Raw genomic sequence first — 18,406 nt, 5'->3', positions numbered from 1 at the left:
ATGGAAAAATTTATTTGGGAATGAGGAAACTTGGTCTAATTGAGGATTACTGTATATAGAAATGATTATTTTAAAGTATTGAAACTAAATTATGATTTATGATTATCTTGGACAAGCTTTGAGGTAACTTTCTCCTATTAAAATATGATTGAAGATCTTATCCAGTTACCTACCCAGATCCCAGTGCATGAGTTCTTCCTGTGACTTAGGCTTTGTCTACACTACCAAGTTTTGTCGCCGTAAACCGCCTTGGACACCACCCTGAAAACTAACCGGCAGTAAAGGCAGATCACAGAGCACCAGTGTTATGCATTTCTGGCATGAAATATTAAGATGTGCTAACACATTCAATGCTAACTTAAGCTATGCGTGATGGGAAGATGTAGACTTATGGAGAGGACAATAATCTAGCGTAAAGGTGACAGATATGAATAACTGTAGCAAATTATTCATCTGGGAAAAAAACACTGTTGCACTTTGTTCACTGGGCCAGTATAGAACAGTGTTTCAGACCACAAGTGCTGCCAGAGCATCCATGAGCCATCTAGAATCTATAAAAATCCCTAAATTGTAAATCTATGCTATAAACAGCACCATGTGACCCGCCCCTTTCAGAACTGCAGGGAACAAATCATTGGAATGCTCCTGCTCTGCCCTGCACTAGGAACACAGCAGCCCCTGCTTTAACATTCCTCAGCAGAGAGAGCTCACAGAGTTACTCATGATGCCACTCCCTGCAGCTGAGGAGGCTGTGGGAGAACATGGAGGGAATCCTCCCAAGATGCGCAGCAATCAACTCTGCTTTCCCACAACACTGCACTGTAGGATACATACCCACAGTACATTGCTCATGCTGTCGATGATGGTGCCCACAATGTGAACGTTATCTGTCAACAAAGGAAGCCAGTGCGAACACCCTTTTTGCGATTTTTGTTTTGTCGACCTTTGGATGTCAACATAAGTTTTGTTGACAAAACTTGGTAGTTTAGACAAAACCTTAGTCTACAAATTAGTATATTCCATCCTAGGGGCACAAAAAGTTGTTTGTAGACCTGATAAAGTATTAGTCTTCCTCAGCTTGATAAAGTTACCCTTCTTTTCTCCTAAAATCTAATAGTACATGGCAAAATGTGGCATTGTTGAGTGGAGTGTGAAAGGAGAGGCTGACCCATGTATTCCAGGTCTGTCTTGTCTTCCTATACTTTTGAGCCTGAATTACTTACTGAATGCTTAGGTTCAGTCATGTCAATAATGGAAAAGTGGAACTGGCATTTTTGGAAAGTGTGTTGAAGGGGAGGAATTGAGCCTGTGCCCTTTCCCTCACTAGGATGTGTAAAGAAACCCTTGAAGGATTTTTGTCAACAAAAATCTTAACTTCTTCTATTTTACAAGTTCAAGTCTTGTTTGACCTGAAAAAACATTCTGATTGAAGAATTTGTGAAATGATGATATTACAGAAGTAAGGAGTGAAAGCTAGTTGAGAAGGGAAGGGCATTTAAGGCAGTCTCTCTAAACCATTGTTTGGGGGAAATTAGGGATTGTTAATGCTTATTGACATTTTAGATGAAGTACCTGCCATTTGAAGATTCAACACCACTTCTCCTTCAGTTAAGGTGTAAAACTGAACCTGTACTGGTCTCTTCCATGAGATCCTCTGGCAAAATGAGGGAAGTTGAGACTCGACTTTTCTGGTATTTCTAAGTAAAAAACACAAGCAGAAACTTAAAAAAAACTAACTTTCAGTTTGTCTATGCAGTGTAAAGAAGAAAAAGAAACATAAGCCCAACTTCTAAAAAAATTCTGTGTAGGTCACACAAAAAAATTCCTGTTTCTGAAATAGTGACATTTAATCTTTCTGTTAAGAATTAAAGAAAAGCTATTTTATTCACCTGGTGTTCACAGTTTCTTGTACTGGCATATTAGGACAGGTTTTATGGAAAAAGAATGTCTGTGGCAGAAAAATACCAGTAGCAAATTCTTTCCTGGGGAAAACGAAAAACATTTTAAACATTAAAACAGGTTCAATTTTCTTACTCTGTTCCTTGTAAACTAAGAAGTTAAAAATTTCTTCTGTTTCACAGATGTGAGCATTTTGGAGATAGCAAAAAAAATTGCATATGCTTGGAAAGAGCTACCAGTGTCAGAGAAACAAGTAAGCTTGATATTTTTTTCTTTTGTTTTATGCTCTTTCAGTTGCATATTGAGTCTTATTTTTATGTTGGCTGGGTTTGGTGTGTCTTATCAAAGGAAATTTTGTTGAAAAGGTTGTAGCATGGCAACTTACAGTATCTGGAGTTCTCAGGTTTTAGACCTGGTATGGGACAAATGGTATTGCAGAACTTGATCTCTCCTACTAACAATGAACAAGGATAAAGCATGTACAGATTCTTTTAGAACTGTTTCCTTAAACACTTGATCATAAAGCGGTGTTGACTGATTTGCAGTCCTTAGCAAATTATTCAACTTCTTTCATAATGAGAATTCCCTGAGAGAAGTGTCATGGGATTCTACAAGGTTCTGTTTATTTCCCATTGATCAATTAATATATGTAGCTGTTGTGATGGTTAGGAAGGAAATACATGCCATTGTGTTTTTTAGTGTGTTAAGCAAAAGCTCTGTTTTTTTTTTTTTTTCCTCATCTGATCCTCTTAGAACAAATTACTTGGTGTCTCCATGAGAGCTGGTTGAGATTCAATCCAGAGGAGACTGAAATAGCGCTTGTAGGTTGTTAAGCAATTGGAAGGATTGACAAAGATTATAGTGACACCCCTGAGGATGCATGGTGCTGTTTGTAGCATAGATTTACAATTCAGGGATCTTTATAGATCCTAGATGGCTCATGGATGCTCAGGTAGCAATTGTTCTCTGAAACACTCTTCTATATTGGCCTGATGAGACAAGTGGAACGGTGTTTTTTTCCCAGGTGAATAATTTGCTACAGTTATTCATATCTGTTACCTTTAGGCTAGACTATTGTCCTGTCTATATATGTCTACATCTTCCTCTCATCCATAACTTAAGTTAGTATTGAATGTGTTAGCACATCTTAATATTTCATACCAGGAATGCATAACACCGGTGCTCTGTGATTGTCATTAACTGGCAGTTAGTCTCAGGATGAAGTCCAAGGTGTTGGTTTTAAGAGAGAAAATTCTAAACGGTTTGGAATCTGATTAATTTGGAATTTGTCTGTCACCATTTGATATCTAGAGGTGTGGGAGTGGGCTTCTGGTGGGCATTTTCTAAGAAAGGGACTTCAAATCTTTGTGCTTCCACAAGAAACCTGGCTGTTAATGCACTTTTTTTTCCCCTTGGGTGTTCATGGAAGAAGCAAGCTGAAGTATGTAAGATGTTTAGATTTGTGATGGTTGTATTGTGGAGGGGAAAACCATTACAAATATTTTAATTTTGATACTTTATTTTAATTGTATAGTATAAATCTATATGCTTTGTAATATATAAGTGAAATAAATTGAATAAATCTTGTTTCTCAGATATAGCACCTAAACTTGATGTATTATAGAAAATAGCTCTTCGGAGGGGTCCCACATGATTATTCTAACCTATATACTTCCTGTTTCTCTTGGTCTCCTGTCTTTGTGCTGTTCTGGTAAATGAGACTCACATTTTATGAGAGATCACATAGTACAGTCTTTCCTCCTGGTGAGATTATGATCCTGGAGTTTAGACTCTAATCTGTTGAAAGTAGTTTCTCTAAAGGTACTATCTGTGTGAGATTTTTCACTTCTGGGTCTTAACTTCTTAGTGTAGGACTAGCAAACTTGTGCGTTACATCTTCTTTTGATCCTTGAGGGCAGCAGTAGAGAGGTAGAGTATGAGCTAGGGTCCCGGGTGCAATTGCACCCACTGCAGACTATAAATGCTGCCCTTGGAACATTCCAAGCCAGTTCCTTCTTGACTACAGTTATCAAAGGAACTCCCTGTTGGAGGCAGCACCTGATTGTCCATTGCTCCAGTTTTAGCCTGGTTTCCAGTGACATTTCAGATATTTATCTTCATATTTCCTCTCTGCTTTCCTGTCAAATCTTCTCTGTTAGCTATATTTTTGAGGCCTTTGCTTTGGATACTTTGGTGACTCAGCACTTTGGCACCTGCTTTGGAGCTTGAGTGCAATTAGTTTCTGGTACTCTGCACTACTTTGGCACTCCAGCACTAGTCATCTTGGCCCTAGCATCCTTGCTGTGGTGCTAGCACTGTTCTAAGATGGGTTTTCAGGACAAATTTTTTGGTGGCCTCAGAGTGCCATATTTTTTTTCCTAAAATACTTGATTAGCTTTAGGAAAAACAAATAAACATGCACATATACATGTCCAAATCATTGTAATTTATTTATTGCTAGCTAGAAAATCTATTGTGAAAAGCGATAGTAACAAACATACAAGTATCATTTTTCACAGCAGACTTACTCAGCCCTGGCAAGCCTTGGGATAAATTAAGCCCTGGTTGAGGGGGTTGTCAGGGCAATGGGGTGTGTGGGTAGGTGGCTGGGGGAGGCAGTGGGGGGCTGGAATCTGAAGCCCTGTGACCAGATCCCAAAGCCCCATGGACGGGAGATGGAGCCTGAAGCTGTGCAGCCGGAGCCCTGGGCCCTCCTGCCACGCAGCCGGAGCCCTCGGGCGGAGCCTGAAACCCCGTAACCAGAGCCTGCTGCTTCGCCTTCCCAGAGCTGAAGCCCAAAATCTGAGCCCCACTACCCCAGGGAAGGTGGGGAAGTCACTGGCTGCCTGCTCCTCCAGCATTATGTCTCAGGTGTCTCCAGAGGGCAGCAGTGGCCAACCCCTGCTGGCAGCCCCGCAACCAACACCAAGACGGTGCATCCAAGAGAAACAGGGAGGGACAGCTACTTTTCAAGTGGAGGTAATTGGGGGAAATCAGGAGAGTAACTCTTCAGCTGTTCTTGCGCTGGCATGCAGCCAGCTTGATAAGTGACAGAGCTAGTGTACTCTGAGTTGTTACAGCATCTCTGAAGGCCGGACAGGAGCATTCAGGAGCATTAGGAGGCCCATCACTGGTGTAGTTGCTGCATTAGCACTTAACTAATGGAATCTGACATAGTGGTAGCTAATACATTGGTTAGCTTTTCAATCCAAATGATGGTGTAAATGGTATGTACTGTTGATACAGTTGCTGTGAATGCATAATATGATACATGCGTGGCAGAGGGTCTAAAGAATAGTTGTATCAAATTACTGTTGTGTTGATTAGGGGGTTACTTCATCCTGAAGACTAACTCCTATGGATTATGTGTCCCCTCCCCACCCCCCCGAAAGGAGGGGCAGGACAAAGATATGGGGCTGTTACATGTGGGAGGTGGGGAGCTCATGTTACAAGAACGCTTCTTTGCTAGAGATTATATGCATCTCTGCTGCACTGATTATTTCTAGGGACTCTGTGAAGCCTGATGATTCTGTTTACTGCATAGCAGGCCAGTATCCGTATCCTGCTATAGCCTGCATCCTTTGGAAGGCTGTTTGATCTTTAGAGTGTTTTAAAGCAGTGGTTCTCAACCAGGGGTACTCATATCCATGGGGGTACGCAGAGGTCTTCCAGTGGGTGTATCAGTTCATCTAGATATTTGCCTACTTGCACAACAGACTACATAAAAAGCATTAGAGAAGTCAGTACAAACTAAAATTTCATACTGATGATGACTTGTTTATACTGCTCTGTACACTGAAATGTAAGTACAATATTTATATTCCAGTTGATTTATTTTATAATTGTATGGTAAAAATGAGAAAGTAAGCAATTTTTCAGTAATAGTGTGCTGTGACACTTGTATTTTTGTCTGATTTTGTAAGCAAGTAGTTTTTAAGTGAGGTGAAATTTGGGGATACGCAAAACAAATTGAACTCCTGAAAGGGGTACAATTGTCTGGAAAGGTTGAGAGTCACTGTTTTAAAGGTAGAATGTTTAGCTGAAATTGACAGTTATGTTTGCTTTCTTTGGTTGCTTTCATGATTTTTGTGCTTATAGACATATGAAGCAGCTGCAAAGGTAGAGAGGCAAGCATACAAAGAAGAACTGGCCAAATACAAAGCACAGTTAAGTCCAGCCCAGATAGTAGCTTTGAAAGAAGAAAGGAGACAAAAACGTGCGAAAAGAAAAGCAATGAGGAAAAAGAGGGTAAGTACTCAAAATGTGATTTCATTTTCCCTTTTAAGGTAACTTTTTAATGTATTAATCTGGTTGTTTCAAGTGGTTATTAAACATGGATCATGATTACAATGCTAGGCTAGAAATAATGTTTTAAAGGAATGCTGTCACGTTAAAAATCGTGCTTAAATCATTACTGATGTTTCCTATAATACTTGGGTTTATTGATTACTTTATTTAATTTGCTTCTCACGGTGCTATACTTTTTTCCATTTCACTTAACTGAGACCATGAAAATAGACCAGCCAGTTTCATCTTCTGGTGCATGAGAATCAGCACAGTCCTGCAATATTTGGTTGAATATGCTGCAAAGCCAATTATTAACCCTTATTTGCCACAGTCCCCTCTGTCAAGGTGAAGATGGCAGATAATTTCAGCAAAAAGAACAAGTAACAATGACTAGGTAGCAAGTGCTCCACTCCAATTATTTCCCATATGGTCAGTGTCCTGGAAGAGGCCTGTCAGAAGGGAGCAACAACACCAGAGGTCTCCAAGTGAAGGAAGTGTCCTGGAAATAGCTTTCCATGAGGATTCAGTTCACCAGCCCCTGGATTTCTCAGATCCAGGATGTCATCCAGTTGACTAAGCCTCCTCAAAACCATTGTAGCCACCAACACCTATACTAGACGAGGTAATAAGGTTGGCACTTCACATGTCCTTGGTATCAGAGTAAGAACTCCAGGATTAAGAAATGTACATATTCTCCTTCCACTCCTTCTGTGATGGGTTCACCCTGGGGTGCCACCTGGAACTTGAGTACCACAGAGCCCCCTAACCCACCAGCCTGGGCTCCCTCTCACACTGTACTGCTATGACAAGCTGCAAGGCCCTCCAGCTTACACTTTCACCAGCACTCATACAGGTAAGGGACACACCAGCTGCAGTTACACGCAGGGCTCTCTAACCATCAGCTTCCCGGCCTGGGACGCCAGAGCTGTACCATCCTGCTCTGGTCAAATCTGGCCAGTAAATGGGTTTAATATGTGGTTGGCCTCTCCCTCAATATGAAGAGAACTATGCACACTTGTGGTAACCAAGCAGAGATATTCCCCAAGCACTGCAGTCAAAGCTCACTGATTTAGATTAAACTAAAAACAAGTTTATTAACTACAAATGCTTATTAGATTTTAAGTGATTATAAGGGATAGCAACAGATAAATCAGATTACCTAGCAAATAAACAAAAAATGGACACTGAACTTAATATCCTAGATAGGTTGGATATGAATTAGCAGATTATCACCCTAAGAGATGATACAAGCAGGCTGCAGGTCCTTAAGGGATAAGATGCATTTGCTTTACAGCTTGGAATCCCCAGGTGTTTCATACACAGGCTAGAAATTCCTTTAGTCCAGCACTTCCCCCAGTTCACTCTTTGTTCCTCAGGTATTTCCAGGAGTCATCTTGTGTGAGGAGTGAACAACCACAGATGATGTTACTCCCTGCCTTATACAGCTTTAGCATATGGCGGGATCCCTTTGCTTCAAAACTTGGTTCTCAGACCAGTTTGTGGAAAAATACTGACATCCCAAGATGGAATCCAGAATCATGTGACCTGGTTACATGTCCTTGTAGAGTCATAGCAGACATTACTTATAGGCTGTTAGGAGTGTTCGCAGAAAGGCTCACCAGGTGGGAGATAAGCTTCTTTGAGGGCCTGTTGTTTTCTCTAATGGTTTATTGTCCTGAATAGGCCCTTCCCAATCAGCTATCTAGACTGAAAGCATTTTGTTTAGTGGGCATCATCCAGGTGGAGCTACATTTGAAATACAGATATAGTCAATATTCATAACTTCAGATACAAAAAGATACATGCATACAAATAGGATAATCATTCAGCAAATCATAACTTTTCCAATGACACCTCACATTACTTATCTTGCATAAAATATATAATCATTATGCTATAATCATATCATATAATAATATTACTATGAAGAATATGGGGTGCAGTGTCACACCTTCATCTTCCCTGAAGAAGAGCAACGTTTGGATTTAAAACTATAGGTAATGGAAGAAACAACTTAGGAAAAACTCTTTAAAGCAAACTGTTTTGATCTAATGCTTTGCAATGTAGTTACCTCTCAATATGAGTCCAAAGCCTGTCCAATGAATGCAGGAAAATCCTGATCAGGCGTAAAGTGAAACTACAAAACAACTTCTCCATTGTCCTAAAGAAGAAGCTGTCTATCTTCTCTAATCAATGCTTGAAAATATCATAAAATCACAATTGGTGCAATCCAACAAATGAAGGTTCCCAGGCAAGGCCAGAAATTTTATGCTGTGTTTAGTATCAAAGCCAAATAGTTAACCTGCCTAAGGTAAATTTGACAGGAGCCTTACTAATAAATTAACCACTCATTTTTGTTCAAGGAGTCCACTGATAGTGAAATAAAAATGACCCTTAGAAGAAACTGAGATGTTTAGTGCAGTCCTCCACATTTCGGTTCATGTAGCTAGTCATGATCCCTTCCTCCAATGGGCTCAAATCTAGCCTATTGTCTCAATCTGGGTTAAAGTATGAGTTGGTTCACAAGTGAAGAGTCATTTGGTGTTATTGTAAACCATAATGGTCTCTTGTCCACAGTGTAATGCAATTTTGCATAAGAAATTGATCTTTTTGTAAAATGCTTTTTTTTTTAGTAAGTGTAAAATAGTCAATAAAAAGCTAATGGTATAATCAGCTTTGCTAAAATGAATTGAAACAAATTATAAATATATATAATCAATGGGTTGACTCATTCACAGAAAAATAACTTCTGCCTTCTTACAATCTTTTAGGAATTAACAGTGCTTGGAAAGCCTAAAAGACCTCGTACTGGCTTTAACATTTTTATGTCTGAACACTTCCACGAAGCTAAGGGAATTTCAGTTCAGGTAAACAGGGCAAAATTGGTTAACTTTAGATTTCTTCATTGGTAAAATGACTATCTTCCAAAATTTGTTGCTTTCAGAAAATTTGTTCTAGCTTCTCTTACAGGTAACAATTCAAACAGTTCAAGCAGCAAAGAATCCTGTGGCACCTTATAGACTAACAGACGTTTTGGAGCATGAGCTTTCGTGGGTGAATACCCACTTCTTCAGATGCATGTCCAGGCTAACACGGCTACCCCTCTGATACCAAACAGTTCAGTATTTCTGGATCTTCCTTTGCTAGGCAGAAGTGGGAATTTTTAGACTTACTCACTCTTATTCTGTAGCTGGAGAATTCCATTTTTCCCTGCTTCTTTCTTAGGTCTAAACACAGGGTTGCATCACTTTAATGAAGACCTTGTCTGTACAAGAAATGTGCACCAATTTAACTTCAGGTGTGAATTTAAACTGATTGGAGTAACTCAGTAAAAACCCTTGTGTGGACATGACATTGGTTTAAGCGTGGCTCATTTTTGGATTAGCTTCAGCCTGTTCCAAATTGACTTAAACTATAAATAAGCCATACAAAAGGTTGCCCCAGTTTAACCAAATCAGCACTTGTCTATACAGTAGGGTAATGCATTCTACTGGGTGTGATTTCTAAAGCATGCTAATGTGTTGATTGATTTATGTAGATCCTGCTAGTGTGCCATAAAAGGTTCCCTAGTACACTTTAACATACATGTTTCAAACAGCACTATGTGAAAGCACACCAGCAGGGTCTACAAATGCAAACCATAATTTAAATAGATTCAAATCATGATAAAGTTCATTTGACTGGATAGAAAACTATATTTAATCCATGCTTAGTATCAAGGCCACTAATTTCCCAGCTGAGTGGAAGGAACTCTTTGATATCCTGCAGTTATGTTTGATTATATGGAGAGGGTCAACGAATGATGCAAGGCATTTCTCTCTGAGGTGATCCATTCATATAATCAACCAGCTTATTTCTCTAGAACTAAGATGATCAGCTATAGCAAGTGTTAACTGTATGTCTCATGAAGGTATAGGTCAGTGGCGCTAAACCTTTCCAGACTACTGTATCCCTTTCAGGAGTCTGATTTGTCTTGCGAACCCCCAAGTTTCACCTCACTTAAAAACTAACTAGATGGACAACAACAGAAATATATAGATGATCCCCTTGGCAGACTACCCATAAGTCTGCCCATTTACACTTGAACTTCTTAGTTAATTGGTTTTTTGTTTCAGTTTTGCATTGGAGCAGCCTTTTAGTGATGGGAAAGTATCCACCTCCCCAAAAGTCAGACTATCACTTAAGAGTGGTGAATTCATTCCACCTTGTTTAGTGTCCCCTTCTTGCTCTCTGCTTACTTTCCTTGTACCCTCATTTCTCCATCTGTTTTCTAACATCTGCCTACCTTCCAATTCAGCAAACACCCTTCATCTTCTATCCTTACTTTTCCCCCATAACTAATTTTATTCCTAGCTAGCTTCCTCATATTTAGCCCTTCTCTTCTGTCTTTCTTTCCACGTTTGCTCCCCCTGGCTCTAGTCACCTTTCTGTGACGTTCAGGGTGCCCATGAGCAAGTCAATTTACCTCTATTTCGCCATCTGTAAAAAGGTCAAGATTACCAGTCCCAGTTTACCTGTTTCATGAAGACTGACAGTATTTATAAAGTTCAAATACTATTTACAGACATAGTGAAATAATCAAAATGTCTAATTTGTAAAGTACATGCAGATAGCACTTCAGAGATTTTGGTCGTTTTCGTGTTGATGTTTGTTCATGAAACACAGTGTGTGCTGGTATTCTGTACTGGTACATACTGTCCCATCTCAAGCAGTGCACAACTTTCCATTTTAAGAGCATGAAGAATGGTGGTTTTTAGTGGAATCAAAGGTATTTAGCTGTCAACTAGTTTTGCTTTAGGAGGACTTTAGTTCCTTTTAGCTTATACCCTTGAGAATCTCATGATCCAAGTTTTTTACATGAGTTTGAGAGAGTTTGTGTTTTGTAGGCAAAGATGAAGAATTTATTTGAAGAATGGCAAGATCTATCCAGTTCTCAAAAGCAGGTATGTGTCTAGCTTTTGGTGAGGCTCCAGTCCAGCTAAGTGTTCTCCAACTACAGAATACAGTTTAGTCATTCTGACTCCAGGACACTCTTGTAAATTCTAGTTACACCAACCTTTTATTATAGTTAAAGTGCATTTTTTACTAAAGGATTTTATTTTCATTTATTTTATAAATTCTTGAAACCAATTACACTTCAGGCTGAAATGTCTCATGTTGATTCTTAATACAACAGTGACCACTTTTTAAAAAGTACTGATAACATTTCATTAAGCAGTGGAATGGGTGGGTGGTGTTAGGGAGGAATATTGATTCCTGAGTATGAAAGAAAAAAACAGTTAAATTTTTTCAAATTAACTTCTTGCTTTCATAAATGAAATTAGATCTTTTTAAAAACTTCAAACTAGTAATGGATTTGGTTCTCATGGGGAATGAGTTCTTTTGCTATGTTTAATAGAAATTTTAAAAATAACACTGTTACATGCATGGGAAAAATCTTACTTCATGTGACTTTTTTGCTGTCTTTAATAGTGCACTGAGGTATGATGCTCCAGATCAGTGTACGAGAATATTTGAAGCATTCCACATTAAAATAGTATAAAAACTAGGGCTGCTGATTAATTGCAGTTAACTCACGCGATTAAGTAAAAAAAAAAATCTCAATTAAAAACATTAATCATGATTAATCAGTGTTAATTGCACTGTTAAACAATGGAATACCAGTTGACATTTATTAAATATTTTGTTTGTTTTTCTACATTTTCATATATATTGTATTCTGTGTTGTAATTGAAATCAAAGTGTATAATTTTGATTACAAATATTTGCACAGTAAAACTGAGTAAAAAAAATAGTATTTTTCAGTTCACCTCAGACAAATAGTGTAGTGCAATCTCTGTTGTGGAAGTGCTACTTACAAATTTAGATTTTTATTGTTTTATATATCTGCACTTAATAATAAGACAGTGTCAAACTTTAGAGCCTACAAGTCCACTCAGTCCTACTTCTTGTTCAACCAATCGCTAAGACAAACAAGTTTCTTTACATTTACAAGAGATAATGCTGCCCTCTTCTTACTTGCAATGTCACCAGGAAGTGAGAACAGGCCATTCGCATGGCACTTTTGTAGCTGGCATTGCAAGGTATTTATGTGCCAGATATTCCAAATATTTGTATGCCCCTTTATGCTTCGGCCCCCATTCCAGAGGACGTGCTTCCATGCTGATGATGCTCATTTAAAAAAAATGTGTTAATTAAATTTGTGACTGAACTCCCTGGGGAGAATAGTATGTCCCCTGTTCTGTTTTACCCACATTCTGCCATATATTTCATGTTATAGCAGTCTCAGATGATAACCCAGCATATGTTGTTCATTTTAAGAACACTTTCACTGCAGATTTCACAAAACGCAAAGAAGGTACCAATGTGAGATTTCGAAAGATAGCCATGGCACTGGACCCCAGGTTAAAAATCTGAAGTGCATTCCAAAATCTGTGAGGGACAGGGTGTGGAGCATGCTCTCCAAAATCTTAAAAGAGGAACACTCCAATGCGGAAACTACAGAACCTGAACCACCAAAAAAGAAAATCAATCTTCTGCTGGGGGCATCTGATTCAAATAATGAAAATGAACATGCATCGGTCCGTACTGCTTTGGATTGTTATTGAGCAGAACCCATCATCAGCATGGACGCATGTCCCCTGGAATGGTGGATGAAGCACGAAAGGACATATGAATCTTTAGTGCATCTGGCACATAAATACCTTTTAATGCCAGCTACAAAAGTGCTATGTGAACGGCCTCTCACTTTCAGGTGATATGGTAAACAACTAGGCAGCATTATCTCCTGCAAATGTAAACAAACTTGTTTGAGCAATTGGCTGAACAAAAAGTAGGACTGAGTGGACTTGTAGGCGCTAAAGTTTTACATGGTTTCATTTTTGAATGCCGGGTTTTTTACATAATTCTACATTTGTAAATTCAACTTTCATGATAGAGATTGCACAACAGTACTTGTATTAGGTGATTTGAAAAATACTATTTTCTTTTGTTTTTTTACAGTGCAACTACTTGTAATCAAAAACAAATACAAAGCGAGCACTGTACTCTTTGTATTCTGTGTTGTAATTGAAATCAATATATTTGAAAATGTAGAAAACATCCAAAATATTTAAATAAATAGTATTCTGTTATTGTTTCATAATGTGATTAATCATGATTAATTTTTGTAATCACTTGACAGCCCTAATAAAAACCCAATTGGCCTTTCTTAATCTTGACTTACTTTTAAACTTGGCATTCCTTGTCCTGAATTTCCTCTGTCCAAATAATGTTTGTTTGAATGTATAATTGGAGCACGAAGCTATTTTATATTTCATATTCTTTCTAGAGAGAGAATCAAATTTGAAATTGGTTGTGCAGAAATATCTGTTTGGTTTCTCTTTCCAGCTTTAATCCTTATGTATCCCAGCTTCATCAAACTTGTACTCCAATGCAAAACCTTAGTGACCTCAGAAATGATAAGGCAGAGTCATTTCCCAAATGCATGGAATGTGACAGTCAGATGTACTGATCTGTTGGCATAATTGATATAAAAGAATATGATCTTACAGTTAAGGTTTTGTGTTAAAGTGCAAATTTGAAGTTGAGGCCACTTAGTGCTTTTTGGTATTTGTTGGAAACAAAAGTCTTATGGAGTATTGGAGTATATTATCATATCAATAGTTGAATGGAGAGAAATGCACAAGTCTTTCTACTTAACTTTTTATTTCCATTCTTCTAAAGTTTTGGATGGATGGAATTTGTCCTGCTGTAACCTTAACTGCCTCTAAACATAGTATTTCTTAGCTAATATTTACTTAGCAATGGGGAAAAGGGAGAGTTAAAGATTTTTTCTGAGGGTCTGACGTGTCTGTGCAAATAGGTAACACACTTCTAATGTGCTCATAAGAAGACTTCATGCAAACAGAGTATATTATATTATAAGCTCAAGATGGGGACTTGTCGGTCTAGGTGTAAAGTACCATGCTATACAAATAGTTTTTCTAACATTTAAAATTGAAAAGGCAGTTTCCTCATTGAAGTATTAAGTCTGAAATCTCAACATTGTTTCAGGGCTCATGAGTTTAGTAGAGCATGCAGCTAATGCTTTATTTGGTTTAGCTGAAATTGCTTAAAACATTCCAGAAGAGTAAATTTGTAAATATGCAATTGCCTGAATATTCTACCTCAACATAAAGCACTAGGATGGAGGGAAAATTGAATATGTAGGGGGCCTGAAGGTCTCAAGAAGCAGAAGAAATGACAGCTCTTAAGAAAGTGAAGGTAGAGGTTACTGAGGAATTTGAAGTAGACTTTCTTATGTCGTTTAAAGACATAAATAACTTACTATGCAGCAACTTATTAGTGCTTTCATTTGTAAGTGAATTTGCTTCTAAGAAACAGATGCTTCAAATTCTTGTGGAGTATTGGGAAGGGGAAAATGCCATGGGATTTGGGAGAATTTCCATTTACAGCAACAGCTGGAATTTTACCTAAGGAAATATTGAAACATTTTAAATTATTTCCCAGACATATCTACAGCTTGCTGAAGATGACAAGGTTCGGTATGAAAATGAAATGAAGTCATGGGAGGAGCAAATGGTTGATGTTGGACGTGAAGATCTGATACGTTACAAAAACAGAAGACTCAAAAAATCAAGAGTTGCAACAGAGAAGAAAACTGTAAAAAATGTTGTTTCAAAAAAGAGGGTTAAAACTATAAAGAAGATTCAAAGAACTAAAGATTCTTCATCACCAGAAGTTATAGCAAAATTAAAGACAAAAAATTCTGAAGAATAAAGCTGGTAAATGTTTTATATTTAATTACTTGATTGCCATGACTTTATTCAACTTGTGTTAATGCACTTAGCACTAGCACTGAATTTTTGAAAAAATAAGATGGTTTATATAAGATATTTAAGAAAAAATTGGGTAAGAGAGATTTGAATATCTCCCTCAGAATTATCTAGAGAAATGATCTTTGCAGGTGTAACATAGTCTGTATAAACCTAATCAACATTAATCAAGCTGTGAATACTTTTGATACCGATTGATTGTGATGGGACGAGCATTCTTGGACCCACAATAATGCAGACAAGTATTAGTTTTTGTAATTTATACGATATTTTAATGAGAGCAACCATAATCTGTGATATTATCTTCTAGATGTTGTAACTAATTGGGAGATGAAACTCGAATTTACAACAGAAGTATGTTCTGTTTCCTCCCTAGTGTTAGTAGCGCATGCATTAGCTGGAAATAAATGTCTGGGTATGTATTTTTTGCTAATTTCAGTTCCTCTCACAACAAATGTAAACTTCAGAATTATGTACACATTTAGTTGTTACTTGCATCCATATTCATCTGTGTACCACTTGTATGTATCACACATCTATGCATACATTTAAGTTGAATAGAATAAAAAAATCAATGAGTTTTGTACAAAATATTTTCCCTTGAGTTTTATGCCATTACTTCAAAAATCTGTGAAACACCATTTTATCATTGTCAGCTTTGGGGTAGTTTCCAAGAGAAGCAATATACACTTTTTTGAAGTTATCAGCTGTTACAAAACCGTGGTTTCTGATTTAGGAATAAAACTGGGCTATGTCAAGATCTGATTGATGTCTCTTGGAGCCTTCTCCTCCCCTTGCTGAAGTCAGTGGCAAAACTCCTGGTCTCTAGAGAAGTTACCTTTTAGAAATAATCTCCCATTTCCCAAATTTATTCCAAACTTGTATGTTAAATAACTTACAGTAATTGCAACTAACTGAAAGCAATTCCAAATAACTTTGTATTTGTGGAATTTTCTCCATGAATGAGGGAAAAAAAGCAAGGAGTCATAGGAAGTTCTGAAGCCTGTAACGTATTGTTACAGCCTGTTACAGTAACGGACTGGCAGCTGAAGCCTGAGGACTTCAGCTCTGGGTGGTGGGTCTCAGGTTATAGGCCCTCTGCCTTGGGCTGAAACCCTTGGGCTTTAGTATTTTGTGCCCCACCACCACCACCCTGGGCCACGGGGCTTGCATGGCTTCAGGCTTTGGTCCCCTCTCCTGGGGTCATGTAGTAATTTTTGTTATCAAAAGCAGGTTGTGGTGCAATGAAGTTCGAGAATCCCTGCCTTTGACTAATTTTCCATAACAGTAGCATGAAGAAGCTGGTAAAACATTATATACAGTGAAAATTTGATCATTTCTAATGAAATCCTTGAATATATAAATGGCAATATTGAATAAGAGTATGGAGGTTGTAGTACCTTTGTATTTGGCACTGAGTACTAGAATACTATGTCCAGTTCTGGTATCTACAATTCAAAAAGGATGTTGAAAAATCAGACAGTTCAGAGAAGAGACATGAGAATGGTTAAAGGATTGATTGATATAAGAATGCCTTACAGTGACAGACTCGAGCTCAATCTATTTAATATAATCTGTCTTACCAAAATGAACATGAAGAGGTGACTTTATTAGTCTGTAAGTATCTATGGGGGGAGCAGAAACTTGATAGTAGAGGGCTCTTCAATCCAGTACATTGCACATGTTTGTTCCTACTGTTTCTAGCTGCTCAGTCATATTAAGACTGCTAAAACTATTATACTTTGTTGATACTACACTTTGATGTATGCAGTTGCTGTAGTTAGGACAGGAATGATAGTGGAGGGGGAGAGGGTAGTGCATAATGACCACACTATCTAGCAGTATAGGCCAGGTGCTATAGGAATGAGAGAAACCCCTGCTGAAGTGACCAAAGTATGGTAGTCAGTGTTGGCTTCTGATGTGTCACCATTACGCTTTAGCATTAACACCCTGCAGCGGAGTCTGGCGTATTTTACTCTGCTCTTGTCAGCCTTTCTACTCACATTGCTTTGCAACCACAAATGCTATATGTGTACATCTTTAAAAATGAAAGCTGAACTCCCCCAAGAAGGGAGGAGCTATGGTCCAGCCTGGGCTGAGCCTGCCCCACTAGTGGGGTTGCCCTGACTGCCATTGTCAAAACTAAGGCCACTTCTGAATGAGAGCATCCATACAAGTTTAAGGTACTGTAACATGTGCATTCACTTCACATCTTTATAGTGACACCATGTAGACAAACACTTAATAAGGGAAACCAAGAAGGGAAAAGCTTCTGTTAATTCATTTAGCTTTAACTGGTTTTCCATGATACCCACACAAATGGGGTGGGGAAGGGGGGCTACATATATTTAGATGCAAGTACCTTTGATGGCAAAGAAGCAGTGTTAGCCATAGAATCAGTATTAGAATTGTCAAACTATGAATAATGATTCATTTAACATCTATCAGCACTATAGTTTGTCCTCTATGTTAAGAAAATGTGATTTAACTGTAAGGTAAATAAAGGCATTAGCTATCCCACTATAAAAACATAGTGGAGACATAAGGCACTTTAGTTTCTCCAAAAGACACAGTAGATGAGATCTGAAGTATGCCTACAATCCAACCAAATGCTGAGGAATAATTGCGGAATTCATTTTAAAAATATCCTTGAGTTTTGCAGTACAGCATGGTAAATATGTCAATGAAGAACATTACTGAAATGTAACTTCAGTGTGTGCAAGATGGGGAAGTCTTCCATTAGAAAAGAGGTCAGTATCATGGTAGTGGAAGTTCAAAATGGTATTGAATGTTATAGGAATGTACAACTGTTTTAGGTATATGGATTCTTGGGTGAGGTTAGAGCAGAAGTATGAATCTAGTGGCGTCCTAACGACTAAGAAACAAAAAGGCAAAGTAAAAACACAAACTATTTTTTTAATTTCAAGACGTGGTCCATAACTCATCTTTTTTTTAATTCTTGTGGTTGTCAAGCTATCGTGATGGTGTGAGCCTACAGCACGTAAAGTAACAGTAACAATTTGCCTGAGAGAAGGATTTCATACGAGATAACGCCCAGCCTGTGCTTACCCTCCTCCCCGTGAGCCCCTCGCCTTCCCCAGCCTCCAGCTGTTTAACTCTCAGTGCGCAATCACTTCCCCCTCGACAGATTCTGCGCATCGCGCCCCTCCGTTTAGCCCCCAGCCCAGAGCAGCAGCGAAGAAGCCGTCATGAGGGCTGAGGCCCGGCTTCCGCAGATGGTACCGCGCATGCTCAGTAACAGCCGCTAGACTGTGCGTCAGGCGGCTGAGCGCGGCCGCAGTGTGAGATCAGAGCGGCCCCTCGCTTCACGCCGGTCTGGGCGCGGTGCTGCGGCCCCAACGTCTCGCTGAGTGTTGGCTGGG

General features: G+C 38.6%; 1 protein-coding gene across 1 annotated transcript in view; it reads left to right on the top strand.

The window, feature by feature from the left end:
• TFAM (transcription factor A, mitochondrial) overlaps positions 1-15,616 on the top strand; it is a 16,079-nt gene extending 463 nt beyond the window's left edge. Inside the window, exons 2-7 of the mRNA XM_050960759.1 lie at positions 1,235-1,281; positions 2,055-2,152; positions 5,998-6,147; positions 8,958-9,053; positions 11,073-11,129; positions 14,698-15,616. Of these exons, the coding sequence (XP_050816716.1) occupies positions 1,235-1,281; positions 2,055-2,152; positions 5,998-6,147; positions 8,958-9,053; positions 11,073-11,129; positions 14,698-14,967 (718 nt within the window). The 3' untranslated portion in view covers positions 14,968-15,616. The remainder of the gene's footprint in view (positions 1-1,234; positions 1,282-2,054; positions 2,153-5,997; positions 6,148-8,957; positions 9,054-11,072; positions 11,130-14,697) is intronic.
• The last annotated feature ends 2,790 nt before the right edge of the window (positions 15,617-18,406 follow it).

This window comes from Gopherus flavomarginatus, chromosome 6 (assembly GCF_025201925.1).
Source record: "Gopherus flavomarginatus isolate rGopFla2 chromosome 6, rGopFla2.mat.asm, whole genome shotgun sequence".
In the NCBI taxonomy this organism is placed as follows: Eukaryota; Metazoa; Chordata; order Testudines; family Testudinidae; genus Gopherus; species Gopherus flavomarginatus.
This window is presented reverse-complemented; position numbering and strand designations above follow the sequence as displayed.